General features: G+C 35.3%; 1 protein-coding gene across 3 annotated transcripts in view; it reads left to right on the forward strand.

Moving 5' to 3' along the window:
• Positions 1–93: 93 nt before the first annotated feature.
• Positions 94–18,590, forward strand: part of POLR3G (RNA polymerase III subunit G) — a 31,371-nt gene continuing 12,874 nt past the window's right edge. For 2 of the 3 annotated variants that reach the window (XM_033110707.1, XM_033110709.1), the window contains exons 1-5: positions 94–214; positions 6,041–6,200; positions 8,339–8,468; positions 14,269–14,325; positions 16,168–16,218. In XM_033110707.1, the coding sequence (XP_032966598.1) occupies positions 6,084–6,200; positions 8,339–8,468; positions 14,269–14,325; positions 16,168–16,218 (355 nt within the window). In that variant the 5' untranslated portion in view covers positions 94–214; positions 6,041–6,083. The remainder of the gene's footprint in view (positions 215–6,040; positions 6,201–8,338; positions 8,469–14,268; positions 14,326–16,167; positions 16,219–18,590) is intronic. The other variant, XM_033110708.1, reaches the window with a different exon arrangement.

Here is an 18,590-nt window from a genome sequence, read left to right on the forward strand (position 1 = left end):
GCTCTTCGCCCAGCGGGCGGGGCCTAGCTAGGAAGTGGGCGGGGCTAACTGGTTGGGTTCCGAATTGGGCTCCGAGGCCTCGGGGAGGGCGGAGCGCGCTTCTCCAGAGGTGGAAACTGCGCCGGGCGCCGGCGCGTTCTGTCCGCACCCCTTCCTTGCCGGCCGGCGCTTCGGCTGCACAGTTTTGCCCAAGCCTCCGAGACTTAGTGAGCAGGTAACAGAGGAAGCAATTGAGGGCTGGGAAGGAGATGGAGAGGGTAGAGGGGAATTAAAGGGGCACATGGAAAGGTGGGGGAAGTCGGGTGGAAATTCATTGACGCGCTTCTCGGTTGAGGTGCGTTGAGAGATAGCTTTACCTCCCCTTCCAATCCCTTCAAAATCTTTTAAAATCATCGTTTCCATATCTTACCTAGTCGCCACTTCCTGGGACTGTTTGCAGTGAGTTAGAAAGGAATTAGTGCTCTTACTGATTGATGGTAGATTTTCAAATCCGGTGACTATACGATTGGTTCAGGCATGAATCATTGCCGCAGGCTTGCAGCTAAGGACAGACTATTCTGTATGTTTTCGTAATTGTTGGCACTTTATCCTGTATCATGGAGAGTGGGGTTGTCAATGAAGTTTTTTTCCTCTTCTGAAAAATTAAATTCTATATTCTTTCTCCACCCTCCTTTTTTAAGTTTATCCGCTCTTGGAAGAGAGCAAAGAGAGTTGATAGGCTCAACTAAGAAAAGTGGAGGCAGCCACACCTTGTGAAAATAAAAAAAAAGTGAATAATAACTGGGTGTGGCCCGCCAGCCACATAAATCACCCTCAGTATTAAAGCCAGGCCCCTTTCTCCACTCCGCACCTCTCAACTATTGAAATACCATTTAGGCTGCAGAAATCCCCTTGAGAACTTGACTAACCTCCCTACTCAGCCAGGAAAAATTTTATAGACTCATGAGACAGCATTATAAAAGAATTATGAAAAACCCTTATTGTGGCAGCTTACTAGTAAGCCTTCATACAAGGAGATGTGTACTCTCCTCCCCTAAGCTCCTAAAGTTTTTGGTGGGGACGCAGCCTTTCTGAATATATTCCTAACTTAGACTTTTTCCAGTCACTCTGTTCAGGGCTACCCTTAGTGCAAGTCCTAGAGCTAGATGTGTAAAGAACAGAATTGTGTAAAAAGATCATAATCTGGGTTCTCAAGAATTTGAGGGAAGACAGTGGGGGATATAAAATTTCTATTAATACAGTCGAAGAAAGAGACAAACGAGTGAAACTTCTTCCTTTTGGAAAAGGCCTATTTCCCAAAAGGGGAATACCTGTGTTCCAGAATTGATGAGTGTAGTAATACATATCACCTGGAGTTTTAAGAATCCATTTATTTTAACAGGAGGATCTTACCAAGAGCAAGGAGGGATGAAATGACTCTTGCTGATGTTGAGCAACTTAAACTGCATCTATAAGGTTAAAAAAGGGGCGCAGCCAGGCAGGGCAGAAGGGGAGTAGGTGCAGTGGAGAGAATCATGGTCAGGACATGATTACAGAAGAATGAGTCAGGAGGATAGGTGCAGCCATCTTAAAAGGGCTCTGAATATTTGGATAGGGAGTTTGGATTTAATTCTCTAGCCTAGAGGCAAAATAGGGAGAATAATATATAATCAGAATTATGCTTTAGGATGAATATTTTGGAAGAATAAATTAAAACAAACAGGAAGAACAAGGGATATTACAAAATTTGCAGTTAATCAAAGTGAGGTGGGAAAGAGCTAAGCTGGATTATGGTAGAAGAAATAGAAAGGAAGGGACATTTTGAAGGAAGAATTAGATGATGGATTTGATAGTAGGGGTGGAACAGAATGAGAAATCGGTACTGAGTCACTCCAAATGTTCACATGTTGGTGTCTGGGAAAATAACATACCATGGGTAGAAATAGGGACCTTATATATGAAAGGTAAGCTAGTTAGTGTAGGGGGAAGATGAACTCAATATTTTAAGTTTAAGGTACTGTCCAAATATTTTTCTGATAGTAAGAGCATGTGCTGAAACTCTGGATAAAGGTCATTGCTGGAGGTAATGGAGAGGGAGAGGTCATCAAACCCCAAGAGTGGGTGCATTTCTGAAGAGCAGGAGACCAAAGATCGGACTTTAAGGATATCCATACTTAGGGGGTTTAAGAAGAGAAGTAGACCAAAAAAAGTGTTCATTGGGGTAGGAGAACTGGAGTTTTATTAAAGCCTAGGAAAGAGAGTTTCAAAAGAGAGAAGGCAGTAATCAGATGTGCAGTTCAGAAGTCCAAGAACATGAATGAGGACAAAAGGCCAGTGGATTTTGCCATGAGGACCATTGTGACCTTTGCATTTCTGAATCTCCGTGAGTGCAGTTCCCATCATAAGTAAGATAAAAGCCAAACCCTTTACCACAGCTCCCACAGGGCTCCACAAGCTCTGACCTTGACCAGCCTCTCCCCACTCCTCACCAGCTACATGGGCTTCTTGTTCTTCAGACACTCCCAGAGCTGTGGCTTCCTCCTCTGCACTTGCTGTTGCTTCTCTCTGTAATCATCTCCACCCCATCCATCCATCTTACGGCTCCCAGGCTTACTCCAGCACAGTGCTCAGATTTATCCTCCACAAAAAGACCTTTCTTTTATGCAAAAGCCACTACCATACTCCTTTGTTATCCCTTTACCATGATTTGTTTTCTTTCCATAGCTGTATTGATTTCCTAGAGCTGCCCTAACATGTTACCACAAATCGGATGGCTTAAAACAACAGAAATTAATTCTTACGCTTCTAGAAGCCAGAAGTCTGAAATCAAGATGTCAGCAGGTGTGTTCCTTTTGGAGGCTCTGTGGGAGATGCTGTTCTATACTTCTCTCCTAGCTTTTGGTGGTTCCTGGCACTCTTTGGTGTTCCAGGCTTGCAGCTGCAGCACTCTAATCTCTGCCTCCATCTTCACATGGTGTTTTCACTGTGTGTTTCTCTCTTTCTATTCAGATTTCCCTTTTATAAGGATACCAGTGATTGGAAGAGGGCTCATCTTAATCCACTATGACTCCATCTTAATTCGATTACTTATGCAAAGACTTTTTCCAAATAAGGAAGGTCACATACAGCTATTGGCAGTTAGGACTTTGACATATTTTTGAAGGGGCACAATGCAACTCACAACAAGAGCACATAATATTATGTTACAGACTTATTGGTTTATTTGTGTGTGTTCTTTCATCCACTGGAATGTAAGATCTGAGGGCAGTGACCTGGTTTTGTTCAATGCTGTCTGGGTGCTAACCACAGTGCCTGGAATGCTCAATATTGGTTGAATGGATAAGTGACTCAATGAAATTGGCCCATATGAAGTGTAGGAAGATTTGGTCAATGAGAAAAGGGGAAAGCTGGTTTTAAAAACACTTCATTCAAGACGTTTGGCAGGATGAAAAAGAAACAAGGAAGTTGTTGAATCAACAAAGGATTTCGAAGACTGATACTTAGGCCTCACTTGTGAGCCTTTCTTTCCATGATACAGTTACCAGAGTCAAAGGACTGCTTCTCCGCTTTACAAGAGAATAAAATGAATTTAGCAGCTTCTCCAGGTATAGGAGAACTGACTCGTGATAAGCGAAGTAAAAAGAGATGGATTTGTAGGCCAGAATGCCATGATGTGTAATTATTATGGGTGTCTCAAGAACTAGGGTTGAGTTTTGTTCCGAGGGCAGTACATTCACTAATGATATCAGTTATCATTATACACCCAAAAGTTTCTTGAGAAATAGACATTTAGAGGCAGCAGAGTTTGATATTTCTCAAGGGATATTCCATCAAGCAATGATAGCCAATATATTCTCTTTTTATGGTGAGTTTTCCGAACTACTTCCCAGGGCCCATCTCCGAAGATTCTAGTGGAGTAGGTTTGAGGATTGAGGATCACTTGGGACTTTGTATGTTTAATAAGTCCTCCAGGTAATTCTTGTGATCAGGCAAGTTTGGGAGACATTCATTATGTAGAATTGTTCTTAATCTTTAATTAGTGGCAGATCCTGGGTGGGAATTCAGCCCAGTGGTCTCGACCATGCCTACTTGGCTCCCGCAATTCGTTTCTTAGAGTGAAAGTGTGAATTCTCTGCTCAGCAGTTTTCATACTCGGGAGACCAGTTTTCTGTAGACTCAGTATATACTTTAGTGACTCAGCAATTGAAACAAGGCCATTTGGATATTTTCCTTTTCTTTTAGTGTGGGCAGCTGAAATGAGCTTGGTTATTAAAATAAGTACTTTCCTCTATGAATTGTGTTTCATAGTAACTAAATATTTAAGTGGATGAGGGGAATTGATTCCTGATAGAATTCCAGTTAATAAATACAGAAAGAATGATAAAAATGTATATGTCATCACATTACAATCCATAATGGAATAATGGATCCAGGCTATGACCATCAATGGCTGCTAAAATCACTAGGTGAATTTAGGGAACTTTATACTAGATCAGGGATGTCCACACTATGGCCCACGGGCCAACTGCGGCCCATGATCCATTGTTAATTGGCCCGCAGCAAATTCCAAAAATATGTTTAGTTTACTTAAATAAACCAGGTGAGGCAATACGTACTTCACCTCGAGTGAGCGGCCCGGCTGTTTGTGTATTTTACCGCATATGGCCCTTGGTGAAAAACATTGAAAAAAGTTTGGACACCCCTGTCCTAGATGAAACAGACTGACAGCGCCTGAAGCCACTGACCAGAGAACATCACCGAGACAGGCCCTCCATGTGCATCCCGATACGATGCAGTAGGAAAAAACAGCATCTCTTTTAAGTATTCTTGCAAAAACTCAAGCCCACATTTGTGTAAGCCTTTAGTTCACCTGTTATAGAAAATACAAGGAATAGAGGAATGCATTAAACTACATCTCATGTATGAAATCATTCAAATCCAGAATTTGGGAAAATTCTAGCCTTGCTACTCTGAAACTGTGGTCTGCAAAACAGCAGCGTTGATACCTTCAGAGAGCTTATTAGAAATGCAGATTTTCAGTTGCCCATGGCCAACTGAGTCAGAATCTGCATTTTAACAAGTTACAGGTAATTCATATGTGCCTTAAGGTTGGAGAAACATTGTATGGACAACGGCCTCATTTTTTCAACAAATGGCAAGGGAAAAAAGGGAGGGAACTGTACAGCGGTATGGGAGAGCATATTATTGCTTTTCTGAGCTCACAGTGTTGAATGATACTCAATCTTATCAGTGGGAACAGAGATTTAAAGAGCATGCATTATAACCTTCTCGATGAATGCAGAGTTGTGAAAAAATTTCCTGTCAGAATCCCTGTTAATGCACTGCTGGCTCAGCTCTCACGTTATAGTGTAATCATGTTTCAGACAATCCAGAAGTTCAGTATGGGACTTGATTGAATATGTGACATCCCTGCTTCCCCCAAAGTTAATGGAGTACAGGTTTACCTTACCTTTAACTATTTCAGATGTTTTCATCTGAACCTTTTTTTTTTTCCCTTGGACAGACCTCTTCAGAGTCTTACTGACCCCATTGCCATTTCTAAAAGGACACTGGACTTGATCTTAAGGAGCCTCTGTAATATTCAAATTCTAGGATGAAAATATCTTTTAAAATTTTAAAGTATGTATGACTGCTGATAGTCTTAAAGTTGAATAAATAAAGATGGTGTCCTGTCTTCACCAGCCCGACCTTTACTTGTCCACATTTTTATGTATATCTGGGATCCTGTTGCCAAACCACAGAGGAGTGGAGCAAATTGCATCAACTGACTGTGCAGTAGTTGGGGCAGCATCTTAAAGGAAACCTATGGTCGACCTCCTCCCAGACCTAGAGAGGTAGTTGAGGCCATCATCACCTCACCTGCCAAATAGACTAGATATGAGGAGTTCAAGAAGCAGTTTATCACATGCTTATTTCTATACAAGTTTTGCTTTCCAGAAGTGTTTTAAATTGGCTAAGCTACTTAAGGCGTGGAGTGTGTTTGGCTTTAAAATGTCAGTTTCAACTCTCATATGATTCAGTAAATCTTAATCATTAATAGTGTCTTTCAGAATTTGCCCACTTTTCTGGTATAGCTACTTCCAATGGCTGGGAATAAAGGAAGAGGACGTGCTGCTTATACCTTCAATATTGAGGCAGTTGGATTTAGCAGAGGTGAAAAGTTACCTGATGTAGCATTGAAACCACCCCCACTATTTCCTGTAAGTACATTAACAGTTAATTCTTACAGTGTGTTTTTTCATGTTTCAAAAAAAATTAAAATTTTATATATGTATCATTATGGTATCCTAAAATGTAAGAAAGAGAGAACGTATTTCACTTACCTTTAATTGAGTATTTCCATTGTTCTTCACTGAACCTTTTCTGATTTTCAGACTGTTTTCTTAAAATACAGAAAACAAAACTATACCTTTCCATGAATACATTCAGTACTGTGTGAACTAGGAAAGAATTTTTTTTTTAATTCATGTATCTTGTATTGCTATTATTGATATATTCCAATATTAAAATATTTTTTAAAAGCGAAGTTAGATTTTACAGCGGTCCTCAGTTCCCACTCCACCAGACTTTCACTACTGATTTTCTACTCATTTTGCATCTGTAAGATTTAATTTTGCTCTCTAGATATCACTTGGCCTTTTTTCCCACTGAACTTTTTTTTTTTTGCTTATTTCCATATTTTATTAAAGTCAATTTATATTTTGTTAACTGTTTCTCAAAATATAAGTGTTTCTACTACATTTAGTGTTGTTTTTAAATTTAACTGGCATATAATGTTTAATCCAATGCTTTTGCTTTGTATTTAGTTTAAAATGTAAGCTTACATTTCCAGATGTGAATGTGCTGTGGTATAAAAATGAAAAATTCATAAATAACCAGATACTCCCTCCAAGAATTTTTTTCCCCTATTTCAAGAGGAGAAGTCCTTTGTTGAAAGATTTATGTTAGTAAAGGACCCTGGACAACTGTATCTGGGGATCTAGATGTCTCACATAGGAGCCTCTACTTTTTGCTCTTGATGTTTTTCCTTTCTGATACTCACTACAGCCTAAAAACAAAGACAGCTATCTCAGGTACAGGTGTAATGTCACTTTACATGGATTTCTTTTAAAACAAGCTCTGTCCATGTGTAAGACTACTTCTAAACACTGCAAATACTAGTACATACTATCTCATACATCGAATAAGATTGAAATTCCTCACTATTGGGTAACAGCTTCTGTCTGATCTGGCCTTTCTGATGTATCTCTGACCCTTTCCCCATCACCGTTCTCTCTCCCTAGCCTTCCTGGCCTCCTTGTTTTCTCAAGCATTTTCCTCTTCTGTTTCCCTGGCTAGCGCCATCTGGTCCCCCAGTCTTAGCATGGAAGGCTTCCTAATTTTATCCAGCTCTCTGCTCAAATGTGATTTCCCCAAGAGGTCATGCATGTTTACCCTGTGCAGACCAGCCACCTCCAACCTCCATGTACTCTGTCAGTCACTCTTTCCTCTACCCGGCTTTATGTTTTTCATATCACTTATCCTATAAATGAGGAAATTATATATTACCTCATTTGTTTACTTGTTTGTTGTGCTTTTCTCCCCAAGAATGTTAAGTTCCATGTAAGCAGGAACTTTGGCTACTTCATCATCATATCTCCTATTGTCTAACCATGTCTGGCTTATGGTAGGCACTCAGTAAATAGTTGTAGAATTAATTCGAAGTGAAATTGAAAATGTATCCTATACTTAGCCTCTAAAACCAGAACTATGTACCCTGAGGACCCACTTTTTTATTAATATATATATTATAAATATATATATACATATACATACACACACATATGTATGTATATATTGTTCACTTCTCAATTTCTTCACTATAAATGGGGAAATATTTATGGTACTTTAAATGAAATCAGGAATCCATCCTGGTCATAGTAACCACTTGCTAAACAATAGCTGCTACTATTATTTTTTATACTAGTGCTCCCACCAATACCACCACTGATTGAGGTTAATAAGAGACTAAAGCAGTTTCTCTTATTTGGGTGTCTTGAGTTTTAAAATAAGGAATCACAGTCAACAGTCTATATAGCAAAATGATTATTGGGTGGTCAGTAAAAGTTAGGTCCAGGAGGAAAATTAAGCATCTTTCCTACTTCTAAAATAAGAGCAAAGTAGGATATGAGCTAAAAGTTTAAATAGATTATGAAAGCTGTTTAAGTTGATTGTAAAACTTAGTACCTATAAAATGTAGCTTTTCAATAAAACTGACATTTTGCGGAATACAGACAAAAGGGATTTTAAAATACTTAACTTATTTAAAAAAGAAGAAAAAACATTGTCTCTTAAACAGGATACAGATTATAAACCAGTGCCAGTGAAAACAGGAGAGGGTGAAGAATATATGCTGGCCTTGAAACAGGAGTTGAGAGAAACTATGAAAAGAATGCCTTATTTTATAGAAACACCTGAAGAAAAACAAGGTGCGTATTTGGACTCTTTGATTTTGTGGTTCATTGTATACAATGTTTTGGTGAAATGATGTTTTGACACAAGATATATAGTCATTTAATGCTAATTGATTCCAGTCAGTCAGAAATTATTATCAACGACTTTGAAAAAGCATATTTATGTTGATTTAACAGAAAATACATATTAAATTTTTTGATATTTTATTTTGAAAATTACCTTTCACAATAGAAGTTTTATATGTTCAGTAAAAATTATGAAAAACAAAAAAATATTTATAAGTAAAAATCACCTATAATGTTTATGTCTAGATTAACATTTTGTATATTTAGATTTTTTTTCTTCTGTATCTGTATTCCTTTTACAAAATTGGATTCATGTTGTTTTGTGTCTTCGTTTTTTTACTCAATAGCATATTATTAGCATTTTTACATACGCTTAGTATTTTTTGAAAATACAATTTTGAATTACTATGTGGTACGCCATTGTGTAGATTAAAATTAATTGTAACTAGTTTCCTGCTGTTAGATTTAAGATTGTTCCAAACTTTTTTGTTATATATATATAATGCCATGATTACTGACTATCCTTATACTAAATCTTTATGCAGGTCTCTGATTATTTTATATTTCAGTTAAAATTTTTAAATGCGTTGATTATATTTTGGCTTATAATTTATATATCATATATAATAGCACATAAAACATGTATTCATTGCTTATGCCAAGGACAGAAAGGAGAAATGCAGTTGGAGAAGGCTTAAGTCTTACACTGGAAGTAGGAAGTGGTTTTAGAGGAAGGGAACCCATTCCTGAGTAGTTATTTAGCACAGTAGAAGTATATTGATTTTTAGTTTCTGCCCTTGAATGTTGAAATTAGAGAGATCAATATCATTCTTGAATTCTCCAAACATTACTAAAACATGAGAAATTCATAGTATCATCTCATTCCATTAGTATTAAAAATGCATTCCATTTTCCCTCTCTCTAAAAGACTTAGAATTGGCTAAGAGTCAAAAAGGAAGTCTTATATAATAATATTACATGTGCTTGTAATTATAAGAAGCCTTTTAGACAAGTTTATTTAATTTTTCAATACATAACTTCTTGAAGTTACGTAACAGTTTATTAAGAGAGAGTTTTACCTCAAAAATACTGAATTTTATTAGTTTCATGATCATGTTGCATGCTTTTATCTGAGTTCAAAATGAAATTAAAGCTCTCATTTTGAAGATGTAAAAAGTAAAACTTAATGAACTAATAAATATTCATTATTATTAGGAAAATAATAGTGTATGGCATACTTTAGACTTTTTAAAATTAGTCTTTTGTCTAGACTATGAGACACATTTACTTAACTAAATGTGGTTGTTATTAAAACACATGTCTGATTTAAAAGTGTATCATATTAAACCATTTATGTGAGTCTTTTAGGCAGACATTAAGAACATAATTTCGTTGCGGATTTCTAGGAGTGGTTGGCTTGTACCTGGATCAAGAGACTCTTTATCTTTGATAACTGCACAATAAAGTATTTAAAAATATATGGTTTGTTTTGCTTTTGTTTCTTTCAGGAGAAAACTCATAACTTTTCGAATTGATACAAGTACATTCTCCTTGAGGTCTTCATGTATATGTCTCTTTCCTGATGTAATGTGTTTTTAAAATCTAGTTGAAAATAAAGAGTGTTTTAAAATATAATATATACATACATATGTGGGTATATAGGTTAATGCAATATATACTATATATGTTCATACAAATATACACGAAATATTTATATAATATGAACACCTTGAATGAAAAAAGAATTGGCCGGAAGGAACAGAAGTAAGCAACTGTCAGAGGGAGACTTATTCTAGATAGTGTTACATCACTATACCTTCACCAGCCTTCTCCCGTCACTTGCCACCTGTGTGCTTTAGGAAAGGGAGACCAATGAACTAATGTAAAAATGAAAGTACTAGAGACTAGGACAAACAAACAGGGTAGATCTCAAGACTTTCTGATAGACAAGTGGCTGGTGATTGAAGTCAAGGCATTGACATTTGTCACAAAGAACGGAGGGCACAGAATAAACATATTTCATATTGTGATATCTTCAAGGTTTATGTTTTCAGGTAGAATTATGGAAGTGATTGGTATTTTCTTTACGATGAAATTTATTATTTTTATAATAAAGGAAAAATACCAATGAATATGGTTAGGGTACATAGAATCTGGTTCAGTGGTTCCCAGCTCAGGTTCCTGAACCATGGTCCTCTGAAGTGGAAACAGAAGTGACAATGGCAATGGATCTCTAAGCCATTTTCAGAGCTTAAAGCTTAATGGAAATTATGCATTTACCTGCAATATGGCCACAAGGTCTGTTATTCAGTAAATGAAATTTGTTTGGTTTATTAACTCTTGATATACCATCAGGATCCATGTGACCCTATTTTAATTTTGGGGTTTCCTTTTGAGCAGTTCTTACTATATGTAATGATGATATTCATAACTTATTTTTTTTTCACAGAGCTCTTCTAAAGAACAACAGAATTTACTTTAAAAAAGAAAGAAAGCTTATTTTATCTAAGCATTCCCATATCATCCCATTTGAACCTTTATAAATCTGAAATACATTTGGGAGTCTTAGTGATCTTATTTTTCCTGTATCTTGAAACATTTTTCTGTTTTATCATCATAGATACTATTTCATCATTGTTCATCCATTATTCCCCACTATGTTGGAAAAAAATGACTAAAATATTAAAAAATGGAAGAATTATAAAATTGCATAGAAGGATGACGTAATATTGAAATAAATCATCACTGTTATATTATCCTTTAGTTTTCCTATTGTGTTGTCCAAACTATTACATTAATGTTTTAGAAGATATAAAAGAAGTCTGGAGAGATTCTTGTCTTTGTAGGCTTTTTGTTTTTGTATTAGCCTTTATAGAATACAACTGAGAATTCAAAAGTTTTCATTTTCTGTTCATAATAGCAAAGAGAAGAAAATTGACAGAGAAAGATGTTTCTCAATGACTAGACAAATAAGGAGATGAATGCGAAGAGACAGCAGTTCTCTGGTTGCTAATGATGATAGTGAAATTGTATAAGCAAAATCTCTGACTGAGTCTATATGACAATATCCTAGGTCAATTTCTCAAATGCAAGAATCAATGAGTAAACAATATGTCTCTAAGGATAAATGGGAAATATGGTATTCTCCTACAGTTTATCTCTGAAATCACGTCATCACATAATATTTCGTGTTAAGAATCTGGAACATCCTGTTTGCTAAAATGACATGCAACCATATTTTATTTCTTTTTTTATGATATTAATATACCAAAAATTATTTGATATAGTTTGTAACTGGAGAAATGCTGAAGGCAAAAGCAAAGATGATTGAAAGGAAATAGATTTTGTAGAGATGAAACAATTTAGTGGACTAATCATGTTACTTGGTAATTTTAAATTTAATAAGGAAAGTGTTTTGCAATTATGGACCAAAGAAAATGGCTGGGCCATTCTTGCCAACAAAAATGTGAGCCATTAAAGTGTTTTGAAGTACTACATTTTGATGGCGAGAGTACAATAAGAATCGCAAGTAATGAAAAGCTAGAACCTGCTAGAAATGCATTTGTAATTAGAATCATTGGGATGGTCCAAGTGTAAGAAGAAGAACCAGAAGTGATAAGTTAGAACTTATTAAAGATATTTTTGAAATCTTGAATTAGAATATATGAAATGCATATGTGAGTATGTATAATGCACTTTTTAAAGTATACAATTCAGATGGCTTTTAATGTAGTCACAGAATTGTACAACCAATACTATCTAATTTTAAGAAGCTATTCATCATTCTGAAAAGAAACCCCATACCCATTAGTATCTCCACCCCATTCTCCTCTCCCTGCAGCCCATGGCGTCCACTAATCTACTTTGTCTCGAGTGATTGGTCTGTTCTGGATATGTCATATAAATGGAATCATTATATGTGTTCTTTTGTGACTGGCTCCTTTAACTTAGCATAATGTTTTCAGGGTTTGTCCATGGTATAGCATGTATCGATGCTTCATTTCTTTTTATGGCTGAATGATATTCCATTGTATATATTTCCATGTTTTGTTTACATGTTCATCACTAATGTTGGTGAACATTGGGGTCATTTCCACTTGGGGGCTATTATGAGTAATAGTGCTATGAACATTCATGTACATGTTTTGGTGTGGACATAAGTAATTTCTATTGGGTGTATATCTTAGGGTCATATGATAACTCTGTATTTAACATTTTGTGGAACTCCCAAACTGTTTTTCAAAGTGGTTGCACCATTTTATGTTACCAATAATGTGTGAGGTTTCCAGTTTCTCCACATTGTTGCCAACACTTGTTATTGTCTTTTTGGTTGTTCATCTTATGAGGTATAAAATGGTATCTCATTGTGGTATTGACTTGAATTTCCCTAATGTCTAATGATGTTTAGCATCTTATCATGTGCTTTTGTCCATGTGTATCTTTTTTGGACAAATGTCTATTCAAATCACTTGCCTCTTTTTAATTGAGTTCTAGTTATTGATTTTCAGTATCTCTTATTCTCCTGAAAATTATTGGAAAGTAACTTAAAAATATAAAAAATGGTTCATTGGACCCAGATAATAAAATGGTAACAGCTGCCTTTTTTCGTATATTTAGTTTATTTTCAAAATATGGAATCCATTTTGGAGAAAATTTTCAATGCAGAAAAATTTCAAATGGGGATCTCTCATTTATGCTGACTTCTCTTTTCAGATGAAAAACTTGAGAGCATGATCGAAGTCAAACAGTTATATAGCTAGAAAAGTCTGATCTCTTGGTCTCTGTTCTGCTTTGGCTATCTTTAGTTATCTTTGTCTACACCATGGTCTTAGTATCATTTGGAAGGATTTTCTTGACGTGGAAGAACAATCAGTACATATTTTCATTTGATTTTTATATTTTCATCTTTTGTATTACCTTTCTTATTTCACGACTATACCCCCAAATCACTTTTTATGGTGAACCATGGTTTCAAGCTATGCATGATGGTGGTGCTTGCCAACTTGTGCTGCTGGAAAAAGGTTTGGGCCCTCATAGAGGGAGTTACTTGTAGCAAAACGAGCATAGCAGAACCAAGAGCCATAATTGTTGCTCTTCCATTTTTGTCAAGATCAGAAGGTCCCTGCAGAGTTCTCAGTATATGGCATGGAAAGCTTGCAACTTGTTCACTCATTGCCTCATCAAGGCCAACCTCTCCTACTCTTACCCCGTTCTCCTACCTAATGGGTGTGGAAAGTAGCTCATTGAAAAGCCTAACTGAATGTGTGTATTAAATGCTAGAGGTGAGCAAAGAGTCCTTCATTCCCACTTATGTACTTATTACCTAACAGTTACACAAGGTTTAAAGATTCGGAGCTGGAGGCCAGTGTCACAAGAAGAAAATCAAAGATGCTGAGTAGACCTTTTTGTCCTTATATGTATCGTAAGTGGCTTCCTGACATCGCTTTGGGCTTTTGTGAGTATTCTCAGAGATGAGTCAGGTTGTCTGATCCTGAGAACCATAATTAAGGGTTAGGTCTCTGTTCACCCCTAGCCGTCCGTACCAAGCTGCTGCTTGCCACTTTCTTAAACATATAATGCTCATTGAATTTTTCAGTGTGCATTCAGGAACACATTATGTACAAATATAGGAAGCTCCCTGAAAGTGAAGTAAAAGGTATTCTCCAGTGTTTTCAGTTGTTTTAAAGAAATGGCTTAAATTCAGGTTTATTGATTTTTTTTTAATGAATATTTTTTACTTTTTTTCTAGATATTGAAAGATATAGTAAAAGATATATGAAGGTATACAAAGAAGAATGGATACCAGGTAATTATAAAACGGAAAATGTTAAAATTATTTATAAAGTCTACCCCATTTTTTGTGGGGGGGATAAATTTTGTATTTAACCATAGCAAAATAGAGTCTGGCACTTTTCCTGTAATTAATAAATGATGTACATCTTTTGAAAACTAAGATGAAAAGATTGTTATACTGTAACATGGAAAAGCTGACGTGTTTTTGTAGAATTCTTAAAAGACATTTTTTTTTTATAAACTAGGATTTGCCAAACCCACTTGGATTTTCCATTTTCATTTGCCACAATCACAATTTCAGTCTTTAGTACCGTTAGTACTCCCGTGCTGATGAGTGATTGTATAGCTTTTGGAGAAAAAAAACAAATCTAGTTTTAAGCCACATCATAGATCATCCTTTCTTTCAAGCAGACGTAGACTATTTTTAAGTGTTAAGGTTCCTTTTCAACAGAACCATACCTAAGATAGCTGTTTTCATCATTCACAAATTTTCCTTGGATATAGACAAGGTGGAAGGGGCTGGAGAGATCTCATCCAGCTCATTTATTTTACAGATAAAACAGTTGCCATTGAAATGAAGTGACCTATCAGGGCGACTTGGATAATACTACTGGAACCTAGGTCTCCTCATTTTTAACTCCCTTTCCTTTGACATCTCTGTCCTTGGTGTTTTATAGAAACTGCCTTTATATAAAAGCATAAATGGCATTTGCAGCATTATTGCTTTAACAAGTTATAGGGCTCTCACTTCTCAGTGTTGATTACTGATAAGGTTGTGTCCCCCTGGAAACACTCTCTTAGATCTCTCATTTCTTCCACTTCTTAAATGTTCATCTCTTGAATGAATGGTTCTTTTACATACTTTCTCATGATCATCTATGAGTTGTTTATAAAAACAAATATATTCAAAACAAAATGTATTAGTTCAGGTAAAATAGCTTGAGATATAACTTTTCTACAAAATACACCGAGTTTTTTGTTTATTTGTTTGTTTGTTTTTAAGCAGGCAATATTTTTTAATCCATTTCTATGTTGCTTCATTTTTCTGATTAACTCTATGCTTAAAAATTAAAAGAAAGTGACAAATCAGAGGAATTGTTTAGCTAATATGGACAGAATAATTTGTTGGAGGGAATTTACTTTTACACAGCTGTTTATATTTTTAATTTTAATGTTTTCAGATAATACAATTGTTTATTTAATTTTGCATGTGTTGGGATTATGGTCACATATTTTAACTTTCGAAAAAATATCCTTTATTTCATAAGAAATAGGTATCAACTACAGAAAAGTTAAAAAATACAAAGTAGTCAAATAATAAATAATACTTAAAAAAACACAGCTGTAATCCTAACACACAAAGAATTACTATAATTACTGTAATATTTTGTCCCCAAACTGGTGCTTTCTCTGCATATTTATATGTTATGTTTATTTTTAATGGGATTCTGTACATATTGTTTTAGAAACCTTTTTTATTTAACAATATATCATGAATAACTTTTCATGTCCATTCATACCTAAAACTTTTTATATACAAAATATTTTTCTACAATTTTCTTGTTATGAAAATTTTTCTTTAAAATTGATTACATAAATACTGTACAGCTGTCAAAAGAATGTTGTAGAAATTTTATAGCATTATTTCAAAGCTATTTTAAGGAACACTTTTTCTTCATAGGAGAAAATATATTATTATTATATTTTGATCCCAGGCTAAATCTGTATTGTCAGATATTAAAAATTTTTATTTTCATTGCTTGAGCAGCTGTTGTGTTCTTTAAATAATTATGTCCAGTGCCATTAATTTCTAAAGGAAACTTTAATTTTTATATTTCTTCTTTTGTACACATAGATTGGAGAAGACTCCCAAGAGAGATGATGCCAAGGAAAAAATGCAAAAAAGGTATATTGACTAATATAATAATTCAGGTAGGAAAAGGTTATTGCTTAAATTCTAATATGGAATTGTCAACCTGAAGTTACATTCTATATTCTAAATGTTTTTTCTTAAAATACGTTCAGCATTATGATTACTTTGTTACAGTTTTTTCTTGTTGAATTTTTGTTTTGTTTTATTTGTTTTTATTTGTTTAGTTTCTTTAATTACAGAATTTTGATATGCCAAGAAAGACTTTCAATTATGTAGACAATTTTACTTGCATATTTGAAACATTTTTTAATGGTTATATTGGCTATATTTTAACATTCTAACATTCGGAACTGGTAAAATTTGGACACTGGTGGAATAGAACTTTATGTTGTATTATATGTAAAATACCAAAGTGAAAGTTTCCTTTGTGTTGTGCTTTCATAATTCCACTGAGTAAATATTGCCAAAACCTGTACTCAGAGGAATAAAACAGTGAGGAAAATGGGGACAATTCTTGCCCTCATGGAGCTTACAATCAAATGGAGTAAAAACATTAAACAAAAAATCCTCATTGAGAGGTCAGGAAAGAGTTCTTTGAGGAGATGGAATTGGACTTCAGACTGAAGGATGAGTAGGAGTTTACTAAGATGAGGTTGGGGGAGTGATATTGGGAAAAAAAACAAAACAAAACAAAACAAAAAAATATTGTTTACAAGGAAAAATCATACATGTAGTTCAAAGGTGATATTTAAATATGTGCAAATAGCAATGTTGAATATGTTGCTGGATACGTGGGGATGCACCACAAAATGGAGATGGTAGTCATCAGAAATTATAATTGAGATTATGAGAAAGGATGAGATTGTCTAAGGTCAAATTAAAGAATTCGAAGAAATAAGGACCTACGCCTGAGGAATACCAAGATTTAATGGCTGGTAGAGGAAATTGAATCAGCAAATAAAGGAGATATACAGAGAGAGAGAGAGAGAGGAGAGGAGAGAGAGAAACAGAAAACAGTTGAGATACAGATGCAAGAGTATACAGAAGTGAAGAGTATTTTAGAAGGTGGTCAACAATGTTAAAGGAAGTTTAAAAATGTGGCTGAGAAGTCCATAAAATAAAGATTGGAAAATGTAAATTTATTTTTGACATATTGATCATTGATAACCTCAGTGAGAGCTTTTTAAAAGATTCCTAGATGTGGAATCCAGATTGGAATGGGTTAAACAGTAAATGAGAGTTTAGGAAATGGAAACAACTAGCATAAATGAGTCTTTAGAGAATTTTGCTGCAAAGAATGAGGAAAAGGGAAGTATTTCAGAGAGGTTAAGAACAATGGGGTTAGTAACTAAGAGAAGAAATTCCTCCCATACCCTCCTCTCTTATTTTTTTCAGGCCCTGTTTTTGTTTTTTAATAGGCTTTACCTTTTTTAGGTTCACAGCAAAATTGAGCAGAAAGTACAGATTTCCCATATATTCCCTCCCCCACGTACATGCATAGCCTGCCCCATTATCACCATCTCCTACTAGAATGGTACCTTTGTTACAATAGATGAACCTAAATTGATACATCATTATCATCCAAAGTCCATAGTTTACCTTAGGGTTCTTTCTTGGTGTTGTACATTCTAAGAGTTTAGACAAATGCATAATGACTTGCATCCATCATTATAGTATCATACAGAGCAGTTTTACTGCCCTAAAAATTCTCTGTGCTCATCCTGTTCATCCCTTCCTCCTCCTAACCCCTGGCAACCACTGATCTTTGTACTGACTTCATAGTTTTGCCTTTTCCAGAATATCGTATAGTTGGAATCATACAGTACATAGCCTTTCAGATTGACTTCTTTCACTTAGTAATATGTATTTAAGTTTCCTTTTCATGGCTTGATAGTTGCTTTCTTTTTAGTGTTGAATAATATTTCATTGTCTAGATGTCCTACAGTTTATTTATCCATTCGTCTACAGAAGGACATCTTGGTTACTTCCAAGTTTTAGAAATTATGAGTAAAGCTGCTAAAAAAATTTGTTTTTGTATGGGCATAAATTTTCAACTTCTTAAAGTAAATACTAAGGAGCATGATTGCTGGATTGTATGTTAAGAGTATGTTTAGTTGTGTAAGAAACCACCATGTTGTCTTCCAAAGTGGTGGTACCATTTTGCGTTCCCACCGGCAATGACTGAGAATTCCTGTTGCTCCACGTCCTTATCAGCATTTGGTGTTGTCTGTGTCCTGGATTTTGGCCATCCTAACAGGTGTATAGTGGGATCTCATTGTTTTAATTTGTATTTCCCTGATGACATGTGATGTGAATTATCTTTTATATGCTTACTTTCCATTTGTATATCTTGTTAGGTAAGATGTCTCTGAAGGTCTTTGAACCATTTTTAAATTGGTGTGTGT

The sequence above is a fragment of the Rhinolophus ferrumequinum genome, chromosome 7 (assembly GCF_004115265.2).
Source record: "Rhinolophus ferrumequinum isolate MPI-CBG mRhiFer1 chromosome 7, mRhiFer1_v1.p, whole genome shotgun sequence".
Classification (NCBI taxonomy): Eukaryota; Metazoa; Chordata; class Mammalia; order Chiroptera; family Rhinolophidae; genus Rhinolophus; species Rhinolophus ferrumequinum.